At 39.1% G+C, this 23,274-nt stretch overlaps 1 protein-coding gene across 1 annotated transcript; it reads left to right on the top strand.

Annotated features, from left to right (window-relative positions):
• Nucleotides 1–267: 267 nt before the first annotated feature.
• LOC141409434 (syncytin-1-like) lies at nucleotides 268–8,205 on the top strand. Its single transcript, XM_074029810.1, has 2 exons — nucleotides 268–511; nucleotides 5,887–8,205. The coding sequence occupies exons 1-2, from the start codon at nucleotides 374–376 to the stop codon at nucleotides 7,609–7,611; spliced, it is 1,863 nt and encodes a 620-aa protein (XP_073885911.1). The 5' UTR covers nucleotides 268–373; the 3' UTR covers nucleotides 7,612–8,205.
• Nucleotides 8,206–23,274: the final 15,069 nt, after the last annotated feature.

The raw sequence follows: 23,274 nt of genomic DNA on the forward strand, positions 1-23,274 counted from the left end.
TGTATCAATACCTCATAATAGATGGCGCTCTTCCTGCTTCTTCTTCACTTGTTTTTCCCCCGCGGCCGCGAAAATTGTTACTTTGTAGCACAGGCACCATCCCGTGCCCGGGAAAATTACCAACTGACAGCGCAGGTGCAACATGACGTTCGACCAGAGAAACCAATACCTACTTGGTCACGCCCTCTGCAATGAGATCATCTCCGCCTCTGGCCCAACCCCTTCCCCTCCAAGTGTATATAAGGCACTGCATTACCGCCATTAAACGAGACTTGATCAGAGCACTGTCTTGTCTCCATTTCTCGTGTCTCTTGTCCCCCAAATTCCCACTCCCTCCTCCAGGGCCTGCTTCGATGATCCCGCGGGCCGGGATATGTGGCGCCCGAACAGGGACCTGGAAACGAGGGACTCCGTGAGGAAGAGGATGCCAAAGGACGGTCGACCGCTAATGAAGACAAAAGGAGTCAAACTCTTCCGATCACCGCGGGAACCTGCCGCGTCAGGATCGAAGGTAAGTGACGCGTCCGAAATGGGACAAGAATTAAGCCAACATCAAATATATGTAGGACAATTAAAAGAGGCTTTAAAGATATGAGGAGTAAAGGTTAAAGGTAATGATTTGTTTAAATTTTTTGATTTTGTAAAAGACACTTGCCCTTGGTTCCCACAGGAAGGAACTATTGATATTAAAAGAAGGCGTAGAGTAGGGGATTGTCTTCAGGACTATTATAATACTTTTGGGCCGGAAAAAATTCCTGTAACTGCCTTCTCTTATTGGAACCTCATTAGAGATTTAATAGATAAGAAGGAGGCCGATCCGCAAGTCATGGCTGCGGTCGCTCAGACAGAGCATATTTTAAAGGTTAGCTCCCGCTCTAACCTCGCAAAGCCTCCGCAAGATACGGAGGAGGATCTCATTTCCCTCGAAAGTGATCATGAGGAAATTAAGTCTCCTTCTGTAACAGATAAAGAAATGCCACACGAAAACAAACCAAAAAAATACCCAATTTTACAGATGCTTCAAAAAGAGGAGGAAATTAATAAGCCTAATCAATCAGACATAAATTGGGATGATTTAGAGGAAGAGGCAGCTAAATATCACAACCCTGATTTGCCTCCCTTTACTTCATACCCACCCCCATATAATAAGATGTATAATGAGGCTTCTGTGCCTATTGTTATGGCAGCAATAGATCCCAAAGAAGAATTAAAGCAAAAGATTCCTCAACTAGAAGAGCAAATTAAACTTGAAGAGTTACATCAATCATTGATAATTAGGCTCCAAAAGCTAAAAACAGGAAATGAAAAAATACCTAACTCAGATGCTGTGGAGGGTTCCTTGCGCCCACCTCAGCGGCCTGGACAACATGTTCCAAGAGGGGGGTTAGTTGCTAGCCGACATAGAGAAGACTCCTCCCCCAAAGACGTTTTTCCGGTCACTGAAACCATAGATGAACAGGGACAGGCTTGGAGGCATCATACTGGATTTGATTTTACTATTATAAAACAGTTAAAGACTGCTGCCTCTCAGTATGGGGCTACTGCTCCATATACTCTTGCTATAGTGGAATCTGTAGCTGAGAATTGGCTCACTCCTACAGACTGGAATACCTTAGTTAGGGCAGTTCTTTCTGGGGGAGACCACTTAATTTGGAAGTCAGAGTTCTTTGAAAATTGTAGAGATACAGCTAAAAGAAATCAACAGGCAGGAAACGGTTGGGATTTTGATATGTTGACTGGTTCAGGTAATTATGCAGACACTCGGGCCCAAATGCAATACGATCCTGGATTGTTCTCACAAATCCAGGCTGCTGCTACAAAAGCCTGGAGAAAACTTCCCGTTAAAGGAGATCCAGGGGCTTCGCTCACAGCGGTTAAACAAGGACCCGATGAGCCATTTTCAGACTTTGTGCATAGGCTTATGACCATGGCAGGTAGAATCTTTGGAAATGCAGAAACGGGTGTAGATTATGTTAAACAGTTAGCTTATGAAAATGCTAACCCCGCCTGCCAAGCGGCAATCAGACCTTATCGAAAGAAAACAGATTTAACAGGATACATTCGCCTTTGTTCAGATATTGGGCCCTCATATCAACAAGGCCTAGCAATGGCCGCCGCTTTTAGCAGCCAAACAGTGAGAGACTTCCTCATTAACAAAGGTAGAGATAAAGGGGGATGTTTTAGATGCGGTAAAAGGGGACACTTTGCAAAAGATTGCCATGAAAACCAAAATAAGAGTCCAGAAGCAAAAATCCCAGGCCTTTGCCCAAGGTGTAAAAGAGGAAGGCACTGGGCAAACGAATGTAAATCTAAAACTGACAGTCAAGGAAATCCTTTACCCCCCAGGCAGGGAAACGGGATGAGGGGCCAGCCCCAGGCCCCGAAACAAGCATATGGGGCAGTCAGCTTTGTTCCAGCCAGCAACAGCAATCCATTTCAAAACTTAGTAGAGCAACCCCAGGAAGTGCGGGATTGGACCTCAGTTCCACCTCCCACACAGTACTAACACCTGAAATGGGACCACAGACCTTAAATACCGGAATATATGGACCCTTACCACCTAACACTTTTGGGCTACTTTTAGGAAGAAGTAGTGTCACCATGAGAGGCTTGCAAGTCCTCCCTGGAGTTATCGATAATGATTATGAAGGAGAAATTAAAATTATGGCCAGAGCTATTGATAGTATTATTACTGTCCCTCAAGGAGTTAGAATAGCTCAGTTACTCCTGCTACCTTTGGTTAAAACAGATAATAATATCCAACACTCTAATAGAAATATAAAAGGTTTCGGATCATCAGAGATATATTGGGTGCAACCAATTACAAATCAAAAACCCTCTCTAACCTTATGGTTAGACGGGAAGGCATTCACTGGACTAATAGACACAGGGGCTGATGCAACGATCATTAAACAGGAAGATTGGCCCTCTCATTGGCCTACCACAGAAACTTTAACTCACTTGAGAGGAATTGGACAAAGCAGTAATCCTAAACAAAGTTCTAAATATCTAACATGGACAGATAAAGAAAACAATTCAGGCCTCATTAAGCCATTTGTCATTCCTCACCTACCTGTTAACCTTTGGGGGCGAGATCTGCTCTCTCAAATGAAAATTATAATGTGTAGTCCAAATGATATAGTTACTGCACAAATGTTAACTCAAGGATACACCCCTGGTAAAGGTCTTGGAAAAGGAGAAAACGGTATCCCACAGCCTATACTGGTTTCAGGACAACTTGATAAAAAGGGGTTTGGAAATTTTTAGCTCAGGCCACTGACATACCTGCACCCCAAAGGTGCGCTGACCCCATTACTTGGAAGTCAGATGAGCCCGTTTGGGTTGATCAGTGGCCTTTACTCAATGATAAACTAAGTGCTGCCCAACAGTTAGTGCAGGAACAACTGATAGCAGGGCATATTGTGGAAAGTAATTCCCCTTGGAATACACCTATTTTTGTTATTAAAAAGAAGTCTGGTAAATGGAGACTCTTACAAGATTTAAGAGCAGTAAATATCACTATGATCCTTATGGGTGCCTTACAACCAGGATTGCCTTCACCAGTTGCGATTCCTCAAAAATATTTTAAAATCGTTATTGACCTTAAAGATTGCTTTTTTACAATTCCCCTTCACCCTGCTGACCAAAAAAGATTTGCCTTTAGTCTTCCATCTACAAATTTTAAACAACCAATGAAACGCTATCAATGGAAAGTCTTACCTCAGGGTATGGCTAATAGTCCTACCTTGTGTCAAAAATATGTAGCTGCCGCTATACAGCCAGTCAGAAAAACATGGGCACAGATGTATATTATACATTATATGGATGATATTTTAATAGCAGGAGAAATTGGCGAACAAGTCTTACAGTGTTTTGCCCAACTCAAACAGGAGTTAACAGCAGCCGGACTACAAATAGCCCCAGAAAAGGTACAATTACAAGATCCATACACCTATCTTGGTTTCCAAATTAATGGACCCAAAATCATTAATCAAAAGGCCGTTATACGTTGTGATCATTTAAAAACTTTAAATGATTTCCAAAAATTACTGGGAGACATAAATTGGCTTCGGCCGTACTTAAAGCTCACCACAGGAGAGTTAAAACCTCTTTTCGATATATTAAAAGGAGACTCTAATCCAAAATCTCCCAGGTCCATTACTAAAGAAGCATTAATAGCACTCCAACAGGTAGAACATGCCATTGCAACACAATTTGTTACCAGCATTGATTATTCTCAGCCATTAATATTCATTATTTTTAACACAACAATAACCCCTACTGGCTTATTCTGGCAAAATAATCCCATTATGTGGGTACACCTGCCCTCCTCCCCCAAAAAGGTTTTGTTGCCTTATTATGATGCAATAGCTGATCTAATTATCTTGGGAAGAGAAAACAGTAGAAAATACTTGGAATAGAACCCTCTACTATTATACAACCCTACACTCAATCACACATCCATTGGCTGTTACAAAATACGGAAGCCTGGCCAATTGCTTGCGCTTCTTACACTGGCGTGATTGACAACCATTACCCACCTAACAAACTCATTCAATTTTGCAAACTTCATGCGTTTGTATTTCCCCATATTACCAGTAAAGAACCTCTCAATGACGCATTACTAATTTTCACTGATGGATCTTCCACAGGACTTGCCGCTTACACTTACAATAATGTAGTCGTTAAATTCCAGACCACTTATACATCAGCTCAGCTGGTCGAATTGCAAGCTATAATTGCAGCACTATCAGCTTTTCCTTGTCAGCCACTTAACATTTATACAGACAGCGCCTACCTGGCTCATTCAATACCCCTCTTAGAGACCGTGTCTCAAATTAAACATATTTCAGACACAGCTAACCTATTTTTACAATGCCAACAACTTACTCAAAAAAGGACTACTCCCTTTTTTCTTGGGCATATTAGGGCACATTCAGGATTACTGGGACCTTTAACTCAAGGTAACGCAACAGCCGACACGGCAACAAAAACCATAGCCACAGTCACTACAGACAATTTGCAACAAGCGCAAAAAGCACATGCCTTACATCATTTAAACGCCCAAACCTTAAGGCTTATGTTTAAACTTACCAGAGAACAAGCTCGACAAATAGTTAAACAATGCGCCAACTGCATAACGCATTTACCTGTTCCCCATTTAGGAGTTAATCCCCGAGGACTCATTCCCAACGAAATTTGGCAAATGGACGTTACTCACCACTTAGAATTCGGTCAACTAAAATATATCCATGTATGCATAGACACCTATAGTGGATTCATCAGTGCAACTCTCCAAACAGGAGAGGCCACCAAACATGTCATAGCTCATTTATTACACTGCTTTTCTATTTTAGGAATACCCAAACAAATCAAAACAGATAATGGCCCCGGTTATATAGCCAAAACCTTCTTACAATTTTGTAATACCCTACAAATTAAACATACCACAGGCATTCCCTATAATCCCCAAGGACAAGGTATAGTAGAAAGAGCTCATCTGTCATTAAAAACTGTTATCACAAAATTAAAAGGGGGGAGCTGGTACCCCGTGAAGGGTACCCCCAGAAACATACTCAATCATGTCCTGTTTATCCTTAATTTTTTAAATTTGGACAGTCATGGAAAATCGGCTGCCGACCGTTTCTGGCATCCTGAATCTCAAAAACAGTTTGCAATGGTAAAACGGAAAGATCCACTTGATAATTCATGGCATGGCCCCGATCCAGTTTTAATTTGGGGAAGAGGCTCAGTATGCATCTTCTCACAAAAAAATGATGCAGCCAGATGGCTGCCTGAAAGATTGGTAAGACAAATAAATCATAACCATTGTCAGTCCAGGGAAGATAAATCTCCCTGAGAAGTTCTTTCCTTCTTGTTTTTCAGAAAATGAAGCCTAACATGAGATTCCTTTGGGGAATAATCGCTCTATATAGCATAGTGGCAGTCTATGCAGGTTTTGGTGACCCTCGTAAAGCAAGAGAATTATTACGAAAACAATACGGCCAGCCTTGTGATTGCAGAGGGGGACAAGTATCTGAACCTCCGTCAGACAGAATCACCCAGGTGACCTGCACGGGCAAGACAGCTTACCTAATGCCAAACCAGTTATGGAAATGTAAGTCTACCCCAAGAGATACCTCACCTAACGGGCCGCTCCTAGAATGCCCTTGTAGCTCTTTCCAATCTTCTGTACATAGTTCCTGTTATACCTCCTATCAACAATGCAAATCAGGCAATAGAACATACTATACGGCCACGTTACTAAAAACACAAACTGGAGGTACCAATAGCGTACAAGTATTAGGATCCACTAATAAACTTGTACAATCGCCTTGTAACGGCCAAAAAGGAAAGCCTGTTTTTTGGAGCACTACCGCCCCCATTCACATTTCTGATGGAGGAGGCCCATTAGATACTGCAAGAATTAAAACCGTCCAGAAAAAATTAGAAGAAATTCATAAAGCTCTATATCCTGAACTTCAATATCACCCCTTAGCCTTGCCTGAGCTTAGAGATAATTTTAGGCTCGATGCTCAAACCTTCGATATCCTCAACGCTACTTACAATTTACTTCAAATGTCCAATACAAGTCTGGCCCATGATTGTTGGCTTTGCCTTAAGATGGGCCCCCCTATTCCTCTAGCTATACCTAACCTTTTATTGTCCTATGCCAATTACTCAAATGAATCCTTAGTAAATAATTCCTGTCCTATTATCCCCCCACTCTTAGTTCAACCGATGACGTTTTCTAATTCCACTTGCCTCTTTTCACCATCATATAATAACACTAAAGAAATTGATTTAGGCTATGTTGTGTTTGACAACTGTACCTCCATAATCAATGCCACCAACCCTTTGTGTGCTGTAAATGGCTCGGTTTTTGTTTGTGGAAACAACATGGCATATACTTATCTACCTACACATTGGACAGGGCTTTGTGTTCTGGCCACTCTTCTCCCCGACATTGATATCATCCCTGGAGATGAACCTATCCCCATCCCCGCTATTGAACATTTTATTTATAGACCAAAACGAGCCATACAATTTATTCCCTTGTTGGCAGGACTAGGAATCACCACTGCTTTTACTACAGGAGCCACAGGCCTAGGAGTCTCACTAACCCAATATACCAAATTATCCAATCAATTAATTTCAGATGTACAGACCTTATCCAGTACTATACAAGATTTACAAGATCAAGTAGATTCATTAGCAGAAGTAGTTCTCCAGAATAGAAGAGGTCTAGATTTGTTAATGGCAGAACAGGGAGGGATATGTTTGGCTTTACAGGAAAAGTGCTGTTTTTACGCCAACAAATCCGTAATCGTCAGAGATAAGATAAAAACTTTGCAAGAAGAACTAGAAAAGCGCAGAAAAGGCCTGGCCGCCAATCCACTATGGACTGGACTCGATGGACTTCTCCCCTATCTCCTGCCATTTCTTGGTCCTTTACTTACTCTTCTACTCTTCCTCACTCTCGGGCCTATAATCCTTAATAAGCTTATGGCATTTGTCAGACAACAAATCGAGGCCTTCCAGGCCAAACCTATACAGGTCCATTATCATCACCTTGAGATGACTGAAAATGGTGAGTCTTATTTACCTTAATAAGACCACCTCCCCTGTGTGCTGAACTGGACAGTCAATGACGGGTAAGAGGACACTATCTCCATCGGAGCCTAAGACAGGAGGGCCGCCCTTGCTGCTGCCTTATCCCATGACGGGCCTAGAAGATGGGGATGAGTTGACCCAACCTAAGACAGGCACAGTTCCCGAGGGGTCATTTCTTATCATAAAATAATAAAAAGGGGGACCTGTCCGGAGCTGCACGCCCTGGCCATAGCAAATAATAATTGATTAAACGCCCGAGCTCTATTCCTTTCCACCTTCTACCTCCTCCCTAGATTTGTTGTTTCTCTTTTGTATCAATACCTCATAATAGATGGCGCTCTTCCTGCTTCTTCTTCACTTGTTTTTCCCCCGCGGCCGTGAAAATTGTTACTTTGTAGCACAGGCACCATCCCGTGCCCGGGAAAATTACCAACTGACAGCACAGGTGCAACATGACGTTCGACCAGAGAAACCAATACCTACTTGGTCACGCCCTCTGCAATGAGATCATCTCCGCCTCTGGCCCAACCCCTTCCCCTCTAAGTGTATATAAGGCACTGCATTACCGCCATTAAACGAGACTTGATCAGAGCACTGTCTTGTCTCCATTTCTCGTGTCTCTTGTCCCCCAAATTCCCACTCCCTCCTCCAGGGCCTGCTTCGACGATCCCACGGGCCAGGATAGCTGACTAGCCCAGAAGCCTGGTTTACAGCCTGTATTGACTTTCATCATGCCTTTCTCACTAAGTTTAACAATTACTAGATTTGATTTAAAGTGAGAGACATGAAACTCTTCTTTTCACGTGAACACTTGGAGGCCATTGTAGGGTTATTAATTTGCCAGATTTTATTATTATTGTCTTTCAAGGAATAAGGAGGACCTAAAAGAGGGAGAGAAACAGGGGAACTGCTGGTCAGTAGAATGGTCTGAACACTTATAACATTTATTGATGAAGTGTCCTGTTTTACATGGATGTTGTTGATGGCACTCCCAAAAATTGCAATAGTAAATTCAAAGATCACTGCTCAGAGACCGCCATAACAGATATAATAATTTAGAAAGTTCAAAATATTGTAAGAATTACCAAAATGTGACGCAGACATATGAAGTAAGCATATGCTGTTGGAAAAGTGGCACAAATAGACTTTCTTGATGCAGGTTGCCAGAAACCTTCAATTTGTAAAAAATATGATATCTGGTAAGCAAAATAAAATAAAATGCAATAAAACAGGGCATGCCTGTAGTGTAGAACATGCCTCATGGATCAGGGTATAAGCTCCACATAGGCAGGAATTTTAAACTGTTTTGTTCAGTGATACATTTCTGCACCTGGAAAAGTTTCTGGCACTGAATAAATACTTTTAATGGATGAATAAATATATGCACAGGGTCTTTGCAAAGACAAAGTTATATAGCAGATGTAGAAGTTTTTGTAAGTGGGTACAGAAGTCATTGTGAATAGTAAAATGCCATACATATTTTAGGAGTTCTTGCAATTTTACCTTGGTGACAGTGCTTCTATCTACACTCTCCTTTCCAGCCTCATGTGCCTCTTTCTCTCTTCCTCTACTTTATGTTTCAGTCCTGCTGGATTACTTAATGTTTTCTAATTGTGTGTTTTCTTTGCTCTTGGTATTTATGCTCCACAGAATGCCCTTCCTACACTGCTGTCTATGTAGTTGAACAGAATTGAGTGGACCTACCTGGGGACTCCAGGGTCCAGTTCAACCCCACCATAAAGTATGGTAGAAGAGCTCATAACATAACCTGTACAGACAACATTTATTTTTTACTGTTCTTAGAAAGCATCCAATACATTCTTAAAACAATCTGAGAATACCCATCTTAGTATGTGCCAGATATTTGACTTGTGATGTCTCATACCTACCCTGTGGAATAGGTATTATGATGACCACCTTTATACAGATGAGAAAACTTGAAGCTCAGTGAAGCTGAACAAATTAACCCTTATAACACAGCTAGTCATAGAACCAGGATGGAAATTCAGCCCTATCTTGCTTTGTTTTTCTCATTGGATTTTGCTGTCTCTCTCTGGGTTATCCATTTCTGAATTTCACTCAAGTGCATCTTTCTTCAGTTATGTGTTAAATCTTTTTTTTTTTTTTTTTTTTTTTTTTTTGTGAGACGGAGTCTCGCTCTGTCACCCAGGCTGGAGTACAGTGGCCGGATCTCAGCTCACTGCAAGCTCCGCCTCCCAGGTTTATGCCATTCTCCTGCCTCAGACTCCCGAGTAGCTGGGACCACAGGCGCCCACCACCTCGCCCGGCTAGTTTTTTGTATTTTTTAGCAGAGATGGGGTTTCACCGTGCTAGCCAGGATGGTCTCGATCTCCTGACCTCGTGATCCGCCCGTCTCGGCCTCCCAAAGTTCTGGGATTACAGGCTTGAGCCACCGCGCCCGGCTTATGTGTTAAATCTTTAAGGCCGTAGATAGAGTCACAAATTCACAAAGTGGGCCTGATACCTCCAAAGGGCCTTCAACTGCAAGAATTCCAACTGTCTGCCTGGGTTCTCCATGGTAGCTGTGTATAAGTAACCATAATCACACCATTTCACTTCTCTTCCTCATAGGACACATCCACACATACTGACTCCCACATGATCTCTTTCTCTGGGGGAAAAAAAAAAGCATAAAGAGTGAGCAGTCCAAACTTGTCTGAACTTGCTTCTATCTCTGTTACCATTTCTCTGATACAAATTCAGGTCTCAGTTGCAAAGTAAATTATCAACTTATTGTGAACCATTTCTCACTCTGGAAGCAGCATTTTATTTGGAAGACTGATAGTCCAAGCCTCCTTCCTAAATTTTTAGTCTTTCGCCTGCTATCATTGTTTGTCTAGCTCTCTGTAAAACTGGGACACTGACCAGGGTATTTGCCTGAGACTCAGTTCTAGGTCTACCATTAATGCACCATTTATCATGGGCCAGTCACTTCATTTTTTGTGGCCTCATTTTCTTTTTTCTTTTTTTTTTTTTTTTTGGCCTCACTTTCTTTATCTGTAAAATGGAAAGAACAAAACTTAGCTTATTTAATTCCCAGGGCAGGAATATATATGTTCATAATGTGTGAGGCACTGTGCTAGCCCTTTGGGACAAAAATGTCCAAGCTAGACTAAATCAATTTCCTTGCGGAGATGAAAGAGAATATAACAACAAGAAATATATATATATATATATATATATATATATATATATATATATTATATATAAACATATATGTGTATGAGTGTGTGTGTGTGTGTGTGTGTGTGTGTGTGTATATATATATAGAGAGAGAGAGAGAGAGAGAGAGAAAGAGAGAATGTGTTCATTATGGTCTTTGACTGTTGGGCTTTAATTGCAGGGGGCATAGTCAGTAGTAGAATATGTACTCAGAGATATGTTGGGAGCCAGATCATGTGAAGTCTTTTAGGCTATGATAATGACTTTAGATGTATTTTAAGTGTGGCGGGGCTATTGGAGAGTTTTGAGCAGGTGATAAGATCTTATTCACGTTTTGTAAAATCATTCTGGTTTCTGTGTGCAAATCAAATGAGATAAGGAATGTGAAAGCGTTTTGTAAACACTAAGGTCCTGTAGATATCTGAGAAATTATTACCAGTGAGGTTACAGGTCAGGAAGATAATTAATATGTATCAATCAGAATACTGGCAGGAAACAGAAGGCATGCTAAAAAATTTTGCAATAAATTTAATGAAGGAATATTTACAGAGGCAAGGGAAGATTTATGGGAATCAAGGAATCAAAAAGTGATGGTGAAGCATCCAGTTTCTAGCAATATGAGGAAGCCATTACCTCCCATAGGCCTTAAAGGACTTGGGAAAGAAATAATCTTACTAGAATCTAGAGAAAGTTGTTAACTTTGGGAGAGGGGCTGCCCAACCCCATCTATGGCTGTAGGTAGAAGAATACTGCCAATATCAGAGCTAATTTGACTGTGAGAGAGTGAAAGGGGTTGATTAATACACGGACTTCTCTCTTCTCTTATCTTCTAACCCTTAGCCAGTGTCTCCCATTGCCTGAAAACAACAAGAAACAAGAGGGCAAAAAAAGTTTTAGGTGATGCAGCATATAGAGATCAGCCTCCAAGGACACAGAGCAGGAAGAAAAGGCTTAGAAACAAATTCGGAGAGGTAAGAACAGAAAACCAGAACAGAATGGTTATAAACATTATCTATGAGACTGATTACCCAGTCATTGCTTTCTTAGATGACTGCAACAGTCTGTCACTGGATTTTTCCATTTATAGTCTCTCTTTCTCGTCATGTAGGTTTCAGAGACATTTTTCTAAAGCACAGCTCTGATAAAGTGACTAACCTGCTCAGAATATTTCTATAGCTCACTCCTGTCCTGTCAAAACCCTTAACCCAGCATCATGAGGTACTGTGTAGAGTATGTAGTGGGGGTACTCAGCAAATAGTTATTAAATGTCAGTTCCTGCCAATCCTTGACATGGCATCAGACTAGTTTTGTTTAATTTTTCCTTATCTGACATATCTTATCCTTGGAAAGAAAGCTCTAGCTGAAAAGTCAATATGTCCCCCAACATATCCTGTCTTTAAAAAAAAAAAAAAAAAAAAAACAACTCTGCGCATTTCCTTGTATTGTACCACTCATCTGTAATGCCTTCTCTCCCTTTTCCACCTACAGAAAGCTGTCTCTAATTTGAAGAGCCAACTTAAGCCATTAAAAAATTCCTGAAATACCTTCAAGCATAAATAAAACTCCACTAGTCTTGCTTTGTTCTCTCAGGGACCTATTTAATGCTTTCCTTATAGCATGCAACACAATCTCTCTTCAGCAATAATTATCTGCATAAATGCCTATCTACTTGGTTAAACTGTGAACTTTTTAAAATGCAAGATTATAGTTTGCTTCCCTTTCTTTGTGCCTTTGGTGTTAGTTGACTAGTTCAGTGCCTGCTACCCAAAAACTATTTGCTGAGTTAATACTGAATGAAACTTCCTGAAATCCTGTGTGTCAGCAGTTAAATTTTTCCATAATTAACCCAGAGATTCTAAAAGACCTCAAAATGCCTTATGACTCAACAAAGCAAAATTCAGTTAGCTTTCATATTGATCAAGTGTTTTGTGTTACGGCATTATATCTCATTTTCTGAGATGTAATCACTCAGCTCTATTACACATAGCAACTCTTAGTCTGAACTTTAATTACACTTGGCTCCTCAGGCCCCATTCCAGTCTCCTGTCATCAGGGCTCAGTGGTCACTGTTGTCCACCTACACATTACTTTTCAGTAGTTAAAAATGTTATTTTGTTTCCTGGTTGAGCATAAATTCTGTCTCTCTGCCTCAGCACAAAGTTCACAATATGAGTAGTCCAGACACTCTCCACACAGTAGGCATCCCCCAGAAAGTTCTTGAGAGTCATAGTTCTCTAGCACAGCTCCAGAACATGTGCTGGCTGCCTAAGCAAATGCTAGGTTGCATAAAGGAGAAACAGAAATAAGAGGTTAGGTCCTAAGCCTTGGTTACTTATGGTTATAAGCAGAGTGCACCTTCCCAAGCAGGTTACTGGCCTTGGTCACGGGTGCCTTCCTACCTCCTCTATTGAGAATCTGCTACTTTCTTCCTCTGCCACAGTCAGGACATGTTATTTACTAGAGATTTACTGAAGACCTATCTCATAGCAGATAATGTGCCCAGCACTGGATTGGTAGGAGAGGAGGAGGGAGAAATAGTGTAGGTAGGAACAAGGGTGGGCAGCAATGGATAAAGCACTGTCCTTGTATAATCTTTCACCGGGATAGGTTGGATTTGTAAATGAATAAAGTTCACCTAATTTCAAATCTCTCTTCCATAAACCTGCTTCAGGGCCTTAAATTCCAATCAATAAAGTGACCTTTGTAGGTGGTAGAATGAAGATCCCATATCCAGAATGTCCCTGTTAATTGTCATGAATCTCCTGATTCCTGGGGATGGCTTCTGCCTCTACTCATTGCCTTTAGCCCTCTGAGGATACTGTCCTTTCAAAATATATCCCACATTCAACTACCTCCAGTACTAATACCTTACTATAAATCACCATCATCTCTTTCTTGGATTATTTCAGTAGCCCTCTAACTACCCTCCCTGTTTCTATCTTTGACAAAATATTTTCTATGCACCAGCCAGAGTATTCCTTTATTTACTAGGTCCATCAGATCAAGTTACTCTTCAGCTCAAAACCCTCTCCCAGAATAAAAGCTAAGTTCCTACAATGGCTTCTAAGGCCTACATGATCTCGTCTCTCATCTCCTTATCTCTTACAACTCACCCCCTCATTTATTCTGCCTCACCTATATTGACCTTCTTGTGATTTGTGAAAAACAACCAGGAAGCTGCCCCTTCGAAGCCTTTGCATTTGCTGTTTTCCATGCATGGAATGCTTTTTCTCCAGTATTTTCTTGGTTCACTCTTTCCCTTCCTTCATATTTTTGTTTTCGGATGTCATTGACCAAGATAAGTCTGTCCTGGTCATTCTGTTAAGAAGAATAGACATCCCTTGGTCATTCTCTGTCTGCTTGTTCTATCTTATTTTCTTTATAAGCCAAATCACTATGTAGAATATATTATTCATTTGTATTTTTACTTCTTAAAGTAATTTTTATCTAACAAATAATAATTGTGTAGATTTATGGGGTACAATGTGATGTTTTGATCTATTCATACATTGTAGAGTCAACCAAGCTAATTAACATATCTATTGCCTCATCAACTTATCAATTTTTGGTGGTGAGAACGTTTATTACTATTAACTGTTGTCACCATGCAGTGCAATAGATCACAAAAATATCTCTCTCTAGTGTGTCTGAAACTGTGTACCCTGTTGTATTTTTCATTATTTATTGTACGTCTTCCCTTACTAGAATGTAAGCTTTATGAAGGCAGAGACTTTTTCACCACTATATCTTCAACACCTAGAATAGTACCTGACATATAGCAGATCTTGTTGAATAAATCAACTACTTAATGAGTGAATGTTGCTATCAGGAGGAAGTGATAGCATTAACTCTCAGTGGTATACACGCCTACTGAACTTGGGGCCATATTAGAAAGAGAGCACTGACCTCCAACTAGCCTTTAACTGGAGATGCGGTGGAAAGGACAGGAGGAAACAGGTAAAAGAAAGTGATCACTGGCGGGTTATAATCACTTTGTGTCTAACCTGGAGTAGCTTGTGAACCATATTTACAAGAACAGGATATTCAAGACGTAGAAATAGCAGCAAAGTTTAAGGGAAAAGTAGGGGCAAAGGAAAGAGAGGTAGAAGGATGAAGAAAGGAAGAGAGAGCATAGGTGGTAGAGGAGGGGGTAGATGGGGAAGATTTGAGAGAGGTAAAGAGTGAGGAAAAAGAAAAAGAAAGGAAAGGAGAAGGAAGACTTACATCAGCTTACAGTTGGGATGTAATTCTGCTTCTTGCCACTGTGAAAGGGAGTTTCATAGGTGTGTGGGGGAGTCAGGCCCTGGGAGATTTCCATGTGCCCTTTCAGAATTTTAGCTGGGGACTCTGTGGCTTAGTGACACTGCAGCAGTGAAAAATAATGCACTACATCCAAAGAGGAAGGGGGGGGGGAAGAAAAGATTTGACTAAAAAGCAGATATGCATTAGTGACTGGGATGCTAATCACGAAGAGAATAACAATAGATTCATTGGCTCCTATGTGTATCAAATATACCATTGGCATAATATGCCATAAGCCTTCCCTATGAGACTGAAATTTCATCCAGAGGGTGTTGTCATCATAATACTTAAAACAGCCTCTTGCTTATACATTTTCATGTAAAGGAGCTAACCACCTCTAAAATCAGCCTTGTGCTCATAGATAGCTGTGATTGCTTGGAAATTCTTCCTTACGTTGATCTGAATTTTGTCATCTTGTGGCTTCTGCCCATGGTTTCCAGGTTTGACATAGTTTCTGTCTTCTGTACTCTTTGCACTGTAGTAACTCCTTAGACGTTTGAAGGCATTAGTCATATCTTTTATAATATTCTCAGGGCCAAACTGATCCAACTCCTTCAAACGTTTCTCCTAGGATCTACATTTTACCCCTGTCTTCAGCTTGCTGTCTCCCACATGGCACAGGTCTATCTGTGACTCTTTTTAAATGTGTGGAACCTATGACCAAAAGCATTAAAGTGAGTCATGATCAATTCAGAGGCAAGTAGAAAATTGTTTTCCACTTCTGGTCACTTTAAAAAATACATAGAGAGCCAGTTTCTAAATGAGGAACACACTCAGAAGTAGGCTACAAAGTCTCAGAAAGATACTGCTGTGACATAAAAGTGACACAATTTCATATGTGATCTCCCTTGCATCACCTTTCACTGCAGCTTGAACTGTAAACCCGGGACTTATGGAGACCTAAGAAATTGCTAAACCTAACATGACCATAATCTGCTCCAGCTCCAGTATTTCCCATACGCAAATATGTTGTAACAAGTTGCCTAGGCCTAAATATTTAGAAGTCTGCCTTAATTTCTCTTGTTTTCTCACCAGTTTAAAAAACAAAAAAGTCTAGTAGTCTCTACCTCTAAGATGTATCACTAATCCATTTACTTCTTTATTTTTTCTACTGCTACCACCAGGGTCTGAGCCACTATTTTCTGCCTAGATTGCTGCAGAAGACTTTCATCTAGTTGCCCTGCTTCCATGCACCATCACTCTTCCATCTCCTGCCCTACAATCTGTTTGCAACACAGAAGCCAGATATTTATTTTTATAAACTTAAGCCAAATAACATAACTCTTGCTCAAAACGCTTCACTGAGTTTCCATCACATTTTGAGTATAAGTCAAACTTATCACAGTCTACTTGATTTGGTTTCTTCTTGTCTCTTATGATTTTATCTCATACCCCTTCTTCCCTGATCGTTAACACTTCACTAGCTGCCCTTCTTCCTTCCTTCCTTCCTTCCTTCCTTCCTTCCTTCCTTCCTTCCTTCCTTCCTTCCTTCCTTCCTTCCTTCCTTCCTCCCTTCCTTTCTTTCTACCTAACTGAGATACAATTTACACAGAGTAAAATAAGCAAATCTTAAGTGTACAGTTTGATGCATTTTGAAAAATATATAAAGTGATTTACCCGCCACTCAAAACAAGGCACAGATTTTCATAGTCCCAGATAGTTTCCTCATGCATCTTTTCAGTCAATTCCTATACGTCAGCAGTAGGGGTAACCAATATACTAACCTCTCCCCCAACAGATTAGTTTTATCTGTTCTTGAATTTTATCTAAATGAAATCATACAATGTGTATTATTTTGTGTAAAGATTCTTTCACTCAGCAAAATGTTTTTCAAACTCATCCACATTGTCAAATGTGTCAGCAATTGTTTTTCTATTACTGAGTCCACTAAGCTTCTTTATGCTCAATATTAAATGTGATTCTTTTTTCCTGAAATGTCTTTCTCTGATCACTTGATATAAAGTAGCTTCCTCATCCCAGACATTCTTCATCACAATTCCTCATTCATTTTCTTTCATAGCACCCATAACCATCTGAAAGTATCTTGTTCATATAGGTTTGTTTCCTCATTTATTTTCTATTCGTTAATAAAACTTCACAAAAGCAGAGATTTTTATTTGTTTTGGTTTTTTTTTTTTTTTTTTTTTTTTTTTTTTACTGCTATATTCTCAGACACTACCACAATGCCTGGCAGATACTATAAGCTCAAAAAATATTTTTGAATGAATACATGAAAAAGTCTATGGTATAGACTTAAGGAATGTAACTGACATCTGGAATGTAAATGACAAAAGTAACAGTGCCTTATATGTGCACAGGTTGTCAGAGGTTACAAGGCTCTTTTCCATATTTTAACTGATTTGATTCTTATTCTGATGATAAGAGAAAGACACATCAGTGGTTGATAATTCTATTTGATGTAGGAGAAAACAGAGGTTCAAAGATATGAGATTACTACTTATTTGCCTAATGTCTCATCAAGTGGCAGAACTGGAAGTAAGAAGTATAATTTTTATGCTTGCTGTTCAAATTACTCCTCAGCCAAAAAGATGTTAAGAAAACTAGCTTACTCAATTGTGTTGCAACCTGGCTTGGTAACTGTTGTGTGGTTTTAACAGAGGAATGGAAAGAGAGTTCTTTGTGGAGAACAGAGAGAGAAGCAAGGAAAAAGTAATATATCATCATAATTTTGGTTCTGTCCAACTTGAGAGGCCACTTAATTTATCTCTTGACTTAGGCCATACAGACAAAACTTAAAACTGGGGAACATAATTTCTTCCAGATAACTTGGTTTTGAAAAAATTCCCCATAGGGGTTTCCAAACCCCATTTTCTCTATGCTTTATCCTCTTAGAAGTCTTCCTGGTGTAATTTGCTCTTCTTAGCAGACTCATCTTCAGGAGACAGAACATTTGATAAATGGCTCATGTCAGGGGCCCCATCATGCATACCTCTTGGGGTTCATTGATAAGTTGGCTATGATCTTTGCACTGAGTGCCACCGAGTTTGGGAAACATGAGTCAGTGCTTCTGATCTTATTCAACTTTGGGCGAACTGTTTAAATTGAGTTTCGAACCATGCAAAGCCAAGCCCCCTTCCTTGTTGCCATGTGTATCTGTCTGAAGCAGCTTTGAAGGCTCCCTTTGATAGTTGTTCTCTTATGCAGACATTAGGCTTCTATTAACACAATATAAAATGACATTCAGTTTTTTGGTAGTCCCTTCTCACATAACTCACCCAGAGCTTGGAGGCAACTCAAATCTCTTTACTAATTTTTCACTGAAAAACTAGTTGTCAAGTCACATGTCATCTCAAGTGATGATAAGCCTCACTATAGAAACAGTGTATGTGTGTTACAGAGTTTTGGGGGTGGAGGAGAAAAACAATGAAAAGTGCCATTCTGATTTATAGGGGCTTCTAAACTAAGACAGTGGAAATTGATCCTTACCATTTTCTCAAACCTTTATTGAGCAGTTGTTTTGAGATAGTCATGATAGAAGAGACTTTCACCTGCAGTCTCTTTTTAAACCTTTTTTTTTAAACAATCTTGAACAGTATAATAATAGCATCTTTAATTTACTCATGGGAAAATTGAGGATCAGCAAAGTTAAGTTGTTTGTCTACAGATCATACAGAATCTCAGGTTTGTCACTAACTCGTGCCTTGATTTTCAGTCTCTTTGGAATTTCTTTTATTTATAAAAGTAAGACTTGGCAAGAGGATTTCTAGAAATCTTCCCTACTGGTTTTGCTGTAACTGATTTACTTTTCTAAAATGTCAACTTGGCATCTTGCATTCATACAGCAGGATTTTGCATTCCAAAAAAAAAAAAATAAGACAAGAACATTGGATTGAAATGGACAAAACAAAAAGCAGTTTTTATTTCTTAGCCTGTGGTTCATAAATGACAACTGATCCTTCATGTAATTATTCACTATTTCAACCATGGAGTATAGTTGTCCCAAGCATAGACACCCCCAGCATAACCTAGATTTCAATGATAACTCTGCCTTTTACTGGCTGTGGAACCATAGCAGGTTAACCTTTTGGGATTTAGTATCCTCATCTGTGAAATTAAGTTAATGATACCTGACCCTTTAAAGCTGTTATGAAGATTAACCAAGATGTTTAGCAAGCGCCCAGTATAGACTTCATTCTAACTGCAATTGCCATTATTATTGTTATTATTATTATTATTAATTCATTCAATTTGGCAAATATTTACTGAATTCTTAGGATAAAAGTAAATATGAAAGAGCTTTTTAATCTATAAAATATAACAAATTATTCACTGTTGAGCAAAATCCTAACATATGATAAGAACAAAATAAATATTTGGTGCATGAATAAATAAAGTTTTCACTCTGAGAAGAACTGGTTCAGAAAAATAATTTATGTATCTGTTCTAGCATGGTACCTAGTTTCCATGATCAGCTGTGCTTATATAAAAATATTAGGATCTTATTTTAAAATCAAACTTCAATTGTTTTTATATTTATAGAAAACCAAATAAACAAAACAACGGGTCAGACACTGGAGCACCAAGTCTAGTGGAGGAGACAGGCAAGTTCTCAAATAACTCTAAATTGTAGTTATTAGTGTTGAAAAAAAATAATGACTGAAGGATTAGGGGACCAGGGTGGGGAATGGAATGGAAAAGGGCAGATGAGTAATCATCTAGGAATCAGGTCAGCTTCAGAGAGTTGGTGTCATTTTAACTGAATATTGAAAGAGAAGATGATATTATAAGTCAGCATGGGTTTAGAAAAATTATCCCAGTCAGAAGGAACAACAAGTACAAGGACACTAAGGAGTGAGAAAACTTGATGTGCTCAGGAAAAAGAATCATATTGGTGTGACATTAGTATAAGGTGGTCCTAGAGTGGTAATAAGCAGGTTTGAAAACATAAGCATAAACTACATCATGGAGGGGATGGTATGTGTTTAGTGTTTATCATTTTGTAGATGAAACTGGCTTACAGAGTAGTCTCAACAGTAGGAATGGTAGGATAAAATGGTTTGAATTTATTATTCAGTCTTTAAATTATGTTCTGTTTAGTTCTCCTTTCTTGATGATATCTTGGATGGATGCTATATTATTCTGGTTACTTGCAGATATTTGGAGTAAGTCAAATACAGTTTAAAATATAACTTTATATCCATTTTAAGTAATATTTGCCCCCTTCCCTTGGCCCAGGATCAGATAATGGTTTAAAATATTTGGAGTGTAAAGGGGTATACTTCCTTTTGCACTCATAACACCTAGATGACATGGCAGGCAACTTTATTCAATCCTGACTCTTATAGCATGACAGGCTACACATGCTAGAGCTTCCAGCTTCTGCCAGAACTGTATAGGCAGGCACATCTCTGTGTTCCCCTAAGAAGTACTTGAATTGCAGAATGGGGTGACTTAGCGAGAATATGGTCTGTCTGCCAACTGTGGTCCCTGCCTGAGGGAGCACTGTGGAGCAGAACACTCAACAAAAGATATGTGAGCATGGAGTCATGTAATCAGAGGGGGCTACCCAAAGATCCAGGAGTGGACTGGATCCAAAACAAATCAACTGAGCTCACCATATACTACAATCAAACCGCCAAGGGTATCAAAGAAGAGAAAAACAAAAACCCATCCAAAGGACAGTAACTTCAAAAATTGAGGGAACATCAGCCCATACATATGAGAAAAAACTAGTGCAAGAACTCCAGTGACTCAAAAAGCCAGAATGTACTCTTAACTCCAAACCATTTCACCATTTCTCCAGCAACGGTCCTTAGTCAGGCTGAAATGGTTGAAATGTCAGAAATAGAATTCAGAATACCGAAAGAAAAACAGATCATTGACATTTAGGAAGAAAGTTGAATCCTACTTCAAGGAATCTAAGGAATACAATAAAATGATGCAGAAGCAAGGGATAAAATGCACATTTTAAGAAAGAACCAAACTGATCTAATAGAGCTAAAAAAAACACTTCAAGAATTTTAGAATACAATCAGAAATATTAATAACAGAATTGGCCAAATTGAGAAAAGAATCTCAGAGCTCAAAGTTTGTTTATCTGGATTAAGCCAGTCAAACAATAATAAATAAAAAACAATAAAGAAGAATGAAGAAAAGTGAAATATAGGATTATGTAAAGAGACCAAATATATGACACATTGGTGTCCCTGAAAGAGAAGGATAGAAAGTAAGCAACTTGGAAAACATATTTCAGGATATAATACATGAATGTTTTCCCAACCTTGCTAGAGAGGCCAACATTCAAATACAGGAAATACAGAGAACTAATGTGAGATGATCAACAGAGTGACTATCCCCAAGATATATAGTTACCAGATTCTGCAAGACAGAAACAAAAAAGAATAAAGGCAGCTAGAGAGAAGGAGAAGGTCACATACAAAGAGAAGTCCATCAAACTAACAGCAGAGCTCTCAGCAGAAACCTACAAGCCAGAAGAGATTGGGGGCCTATATTTGATATTCTTAAAGAAAAGAAATTCCAAACAAGAATTTCATATTCAGCAAACTTAAGCTTCATAATCAAAGTAGAAATAAGATCCTTTTCAGACAAGCAAATGCTGAGGAAATTTGTTACCACCAGACCTGCCTTACAATAGCTCTTGAAGGAAGTACTAAATATGAAAAGAAAAGACTGTTAAAGGCCATTACAGAAACACACTGAAGTACACAGACCACTGACACTGTAAAGTAACCACACTAACAAGTCAGAATGATAACCAGCTGACATCATGATGACAGGATGAAATCCACACATAACAATACTAACCTTGAATGTAAATGGGTTAAATGCTCCAATTAAAAGGCACAGAGTGGCAAGCAGGATAAATAACCAAGAATCATTGGTCTGCTGTCTTCAAGAGACCCATCTCATATGAAATGACACACATAGCCTCAAAATAAAGGGATGGAGAAAAATCTACCAAGAAAATAGAAAACAAAAAAAGTAGGGGTTGCATTCCTAGTTTCTGACAAGAAAGATTTTAAAGCAGCAAAGATTAAAAAAGATAAAAGAAGGGCATTACAAAATGATAAAGGGTTCAATTCAACAAGATCTAAACATAATATGCTCCCAACACAGGAGTACCCAGATTTATAAATCAAGTTCTTGGAGACCTTCAAAGATAGTTAGGCTACCACAAAATAATACTGAGAGACTTTAACACCACATTGACCATAATAAACAGATTATCAAGACAGGAAGTTAACAAAGTTATTTAGGACCTGAAATCAGCACTGGATCAAATAGACATGATAGACATTGGGAGACTGCTCCACAAAAAAAAAAAAAAAAAAAAAAAAAAGAAAAAAAACAGAATATACCTTCTTCTCATTGTCACATGGCACATACTCTAAAATCAGTTACATAGTAAGAAGTAAAACATGCCTCAGCAAATGCAAAAGAAGTGAAATTATAACAAACAGTCTCTCAGACCACAACACAATCAAATTAAAATTAAGACTAACAAATTCACTCAAAACCATACAATTAAATGGGTATTGAATAAACTGCTCCTGGATGACTTTTAGGTAAATAATAAATTTAAGGCTTATATCAAGATGTTCTTTGAAACTAATGAGAACAAAGATACAATGTACCAGAATTTCTGGGACACAGTTAAGGCAATGTTAACAGGGAAATTTATAGCACTAAATGCCCACATCGAAAAGTTAGAAAGATCTCAATTTAACAACATAACTTCACAACTAAAAGAACTGGAGAAGCAATAGAAAACCAACCCCAAAGCTAGCAGAAGACAAAAAAAAAAACAACCAAAATCAGAACGAAACTGAAGGATATTGAGACACAAAAAATTCAAAAGATCAATAAATCCAAGATGTGTTTTTCTTAAAGAGTAATGAAATAAATAGACTGCTAGCTAGACTAGTGAAGAAGAGAGAAGATCTAAATAAACACACTCAAACACCAAGGGTGATAATACAACTGACCCCCACAGAAATACAAAGAAGTATCAGAGTATATTATGAACACCTATATGCAGATAAACTAGAAAATCTAGAACAAATAGATAAATTTCTGAACACATACATCCTCCCAAGACTGAACCAGGAAGAAATTGAATCCCTGAATATACCAATAACAAGCTCTGAAACTAAGTCAGTAACAAATAGATTACCAACCAAAAAAAAAAAAAAA

Source organism: Macaca fascicularis, chromosome X (assembly GCF_037993035.2).
Source record: "Macaca fascicularis isolate 582-1 chromosome X, T2T-MFA8v1.1".
Taxonomy (NCBI): Eukaryota; Metazoa; Chordata; class Mammalia; order Primates; family Cercopithecidae; genus Macaca; species Macaca fascicularis.

Bases quoted from the DNA above. Each gene is read 5' to 3' on its own strand.
- LOC141409434 (XM_074029810.1), top strand. From the start codon at position 374: ATGTGGCGCCCGAACAGGGACCTGGAAACGAGGGACTCCGTGAGGAAG. The intron at 512-5,886 runs GTAAGTGACGCG...CTTGTTTTTCAG, and splicing joins CTGCCGCGTCAGGATCGAAG to AAAATGAAGCCTAACATGAG.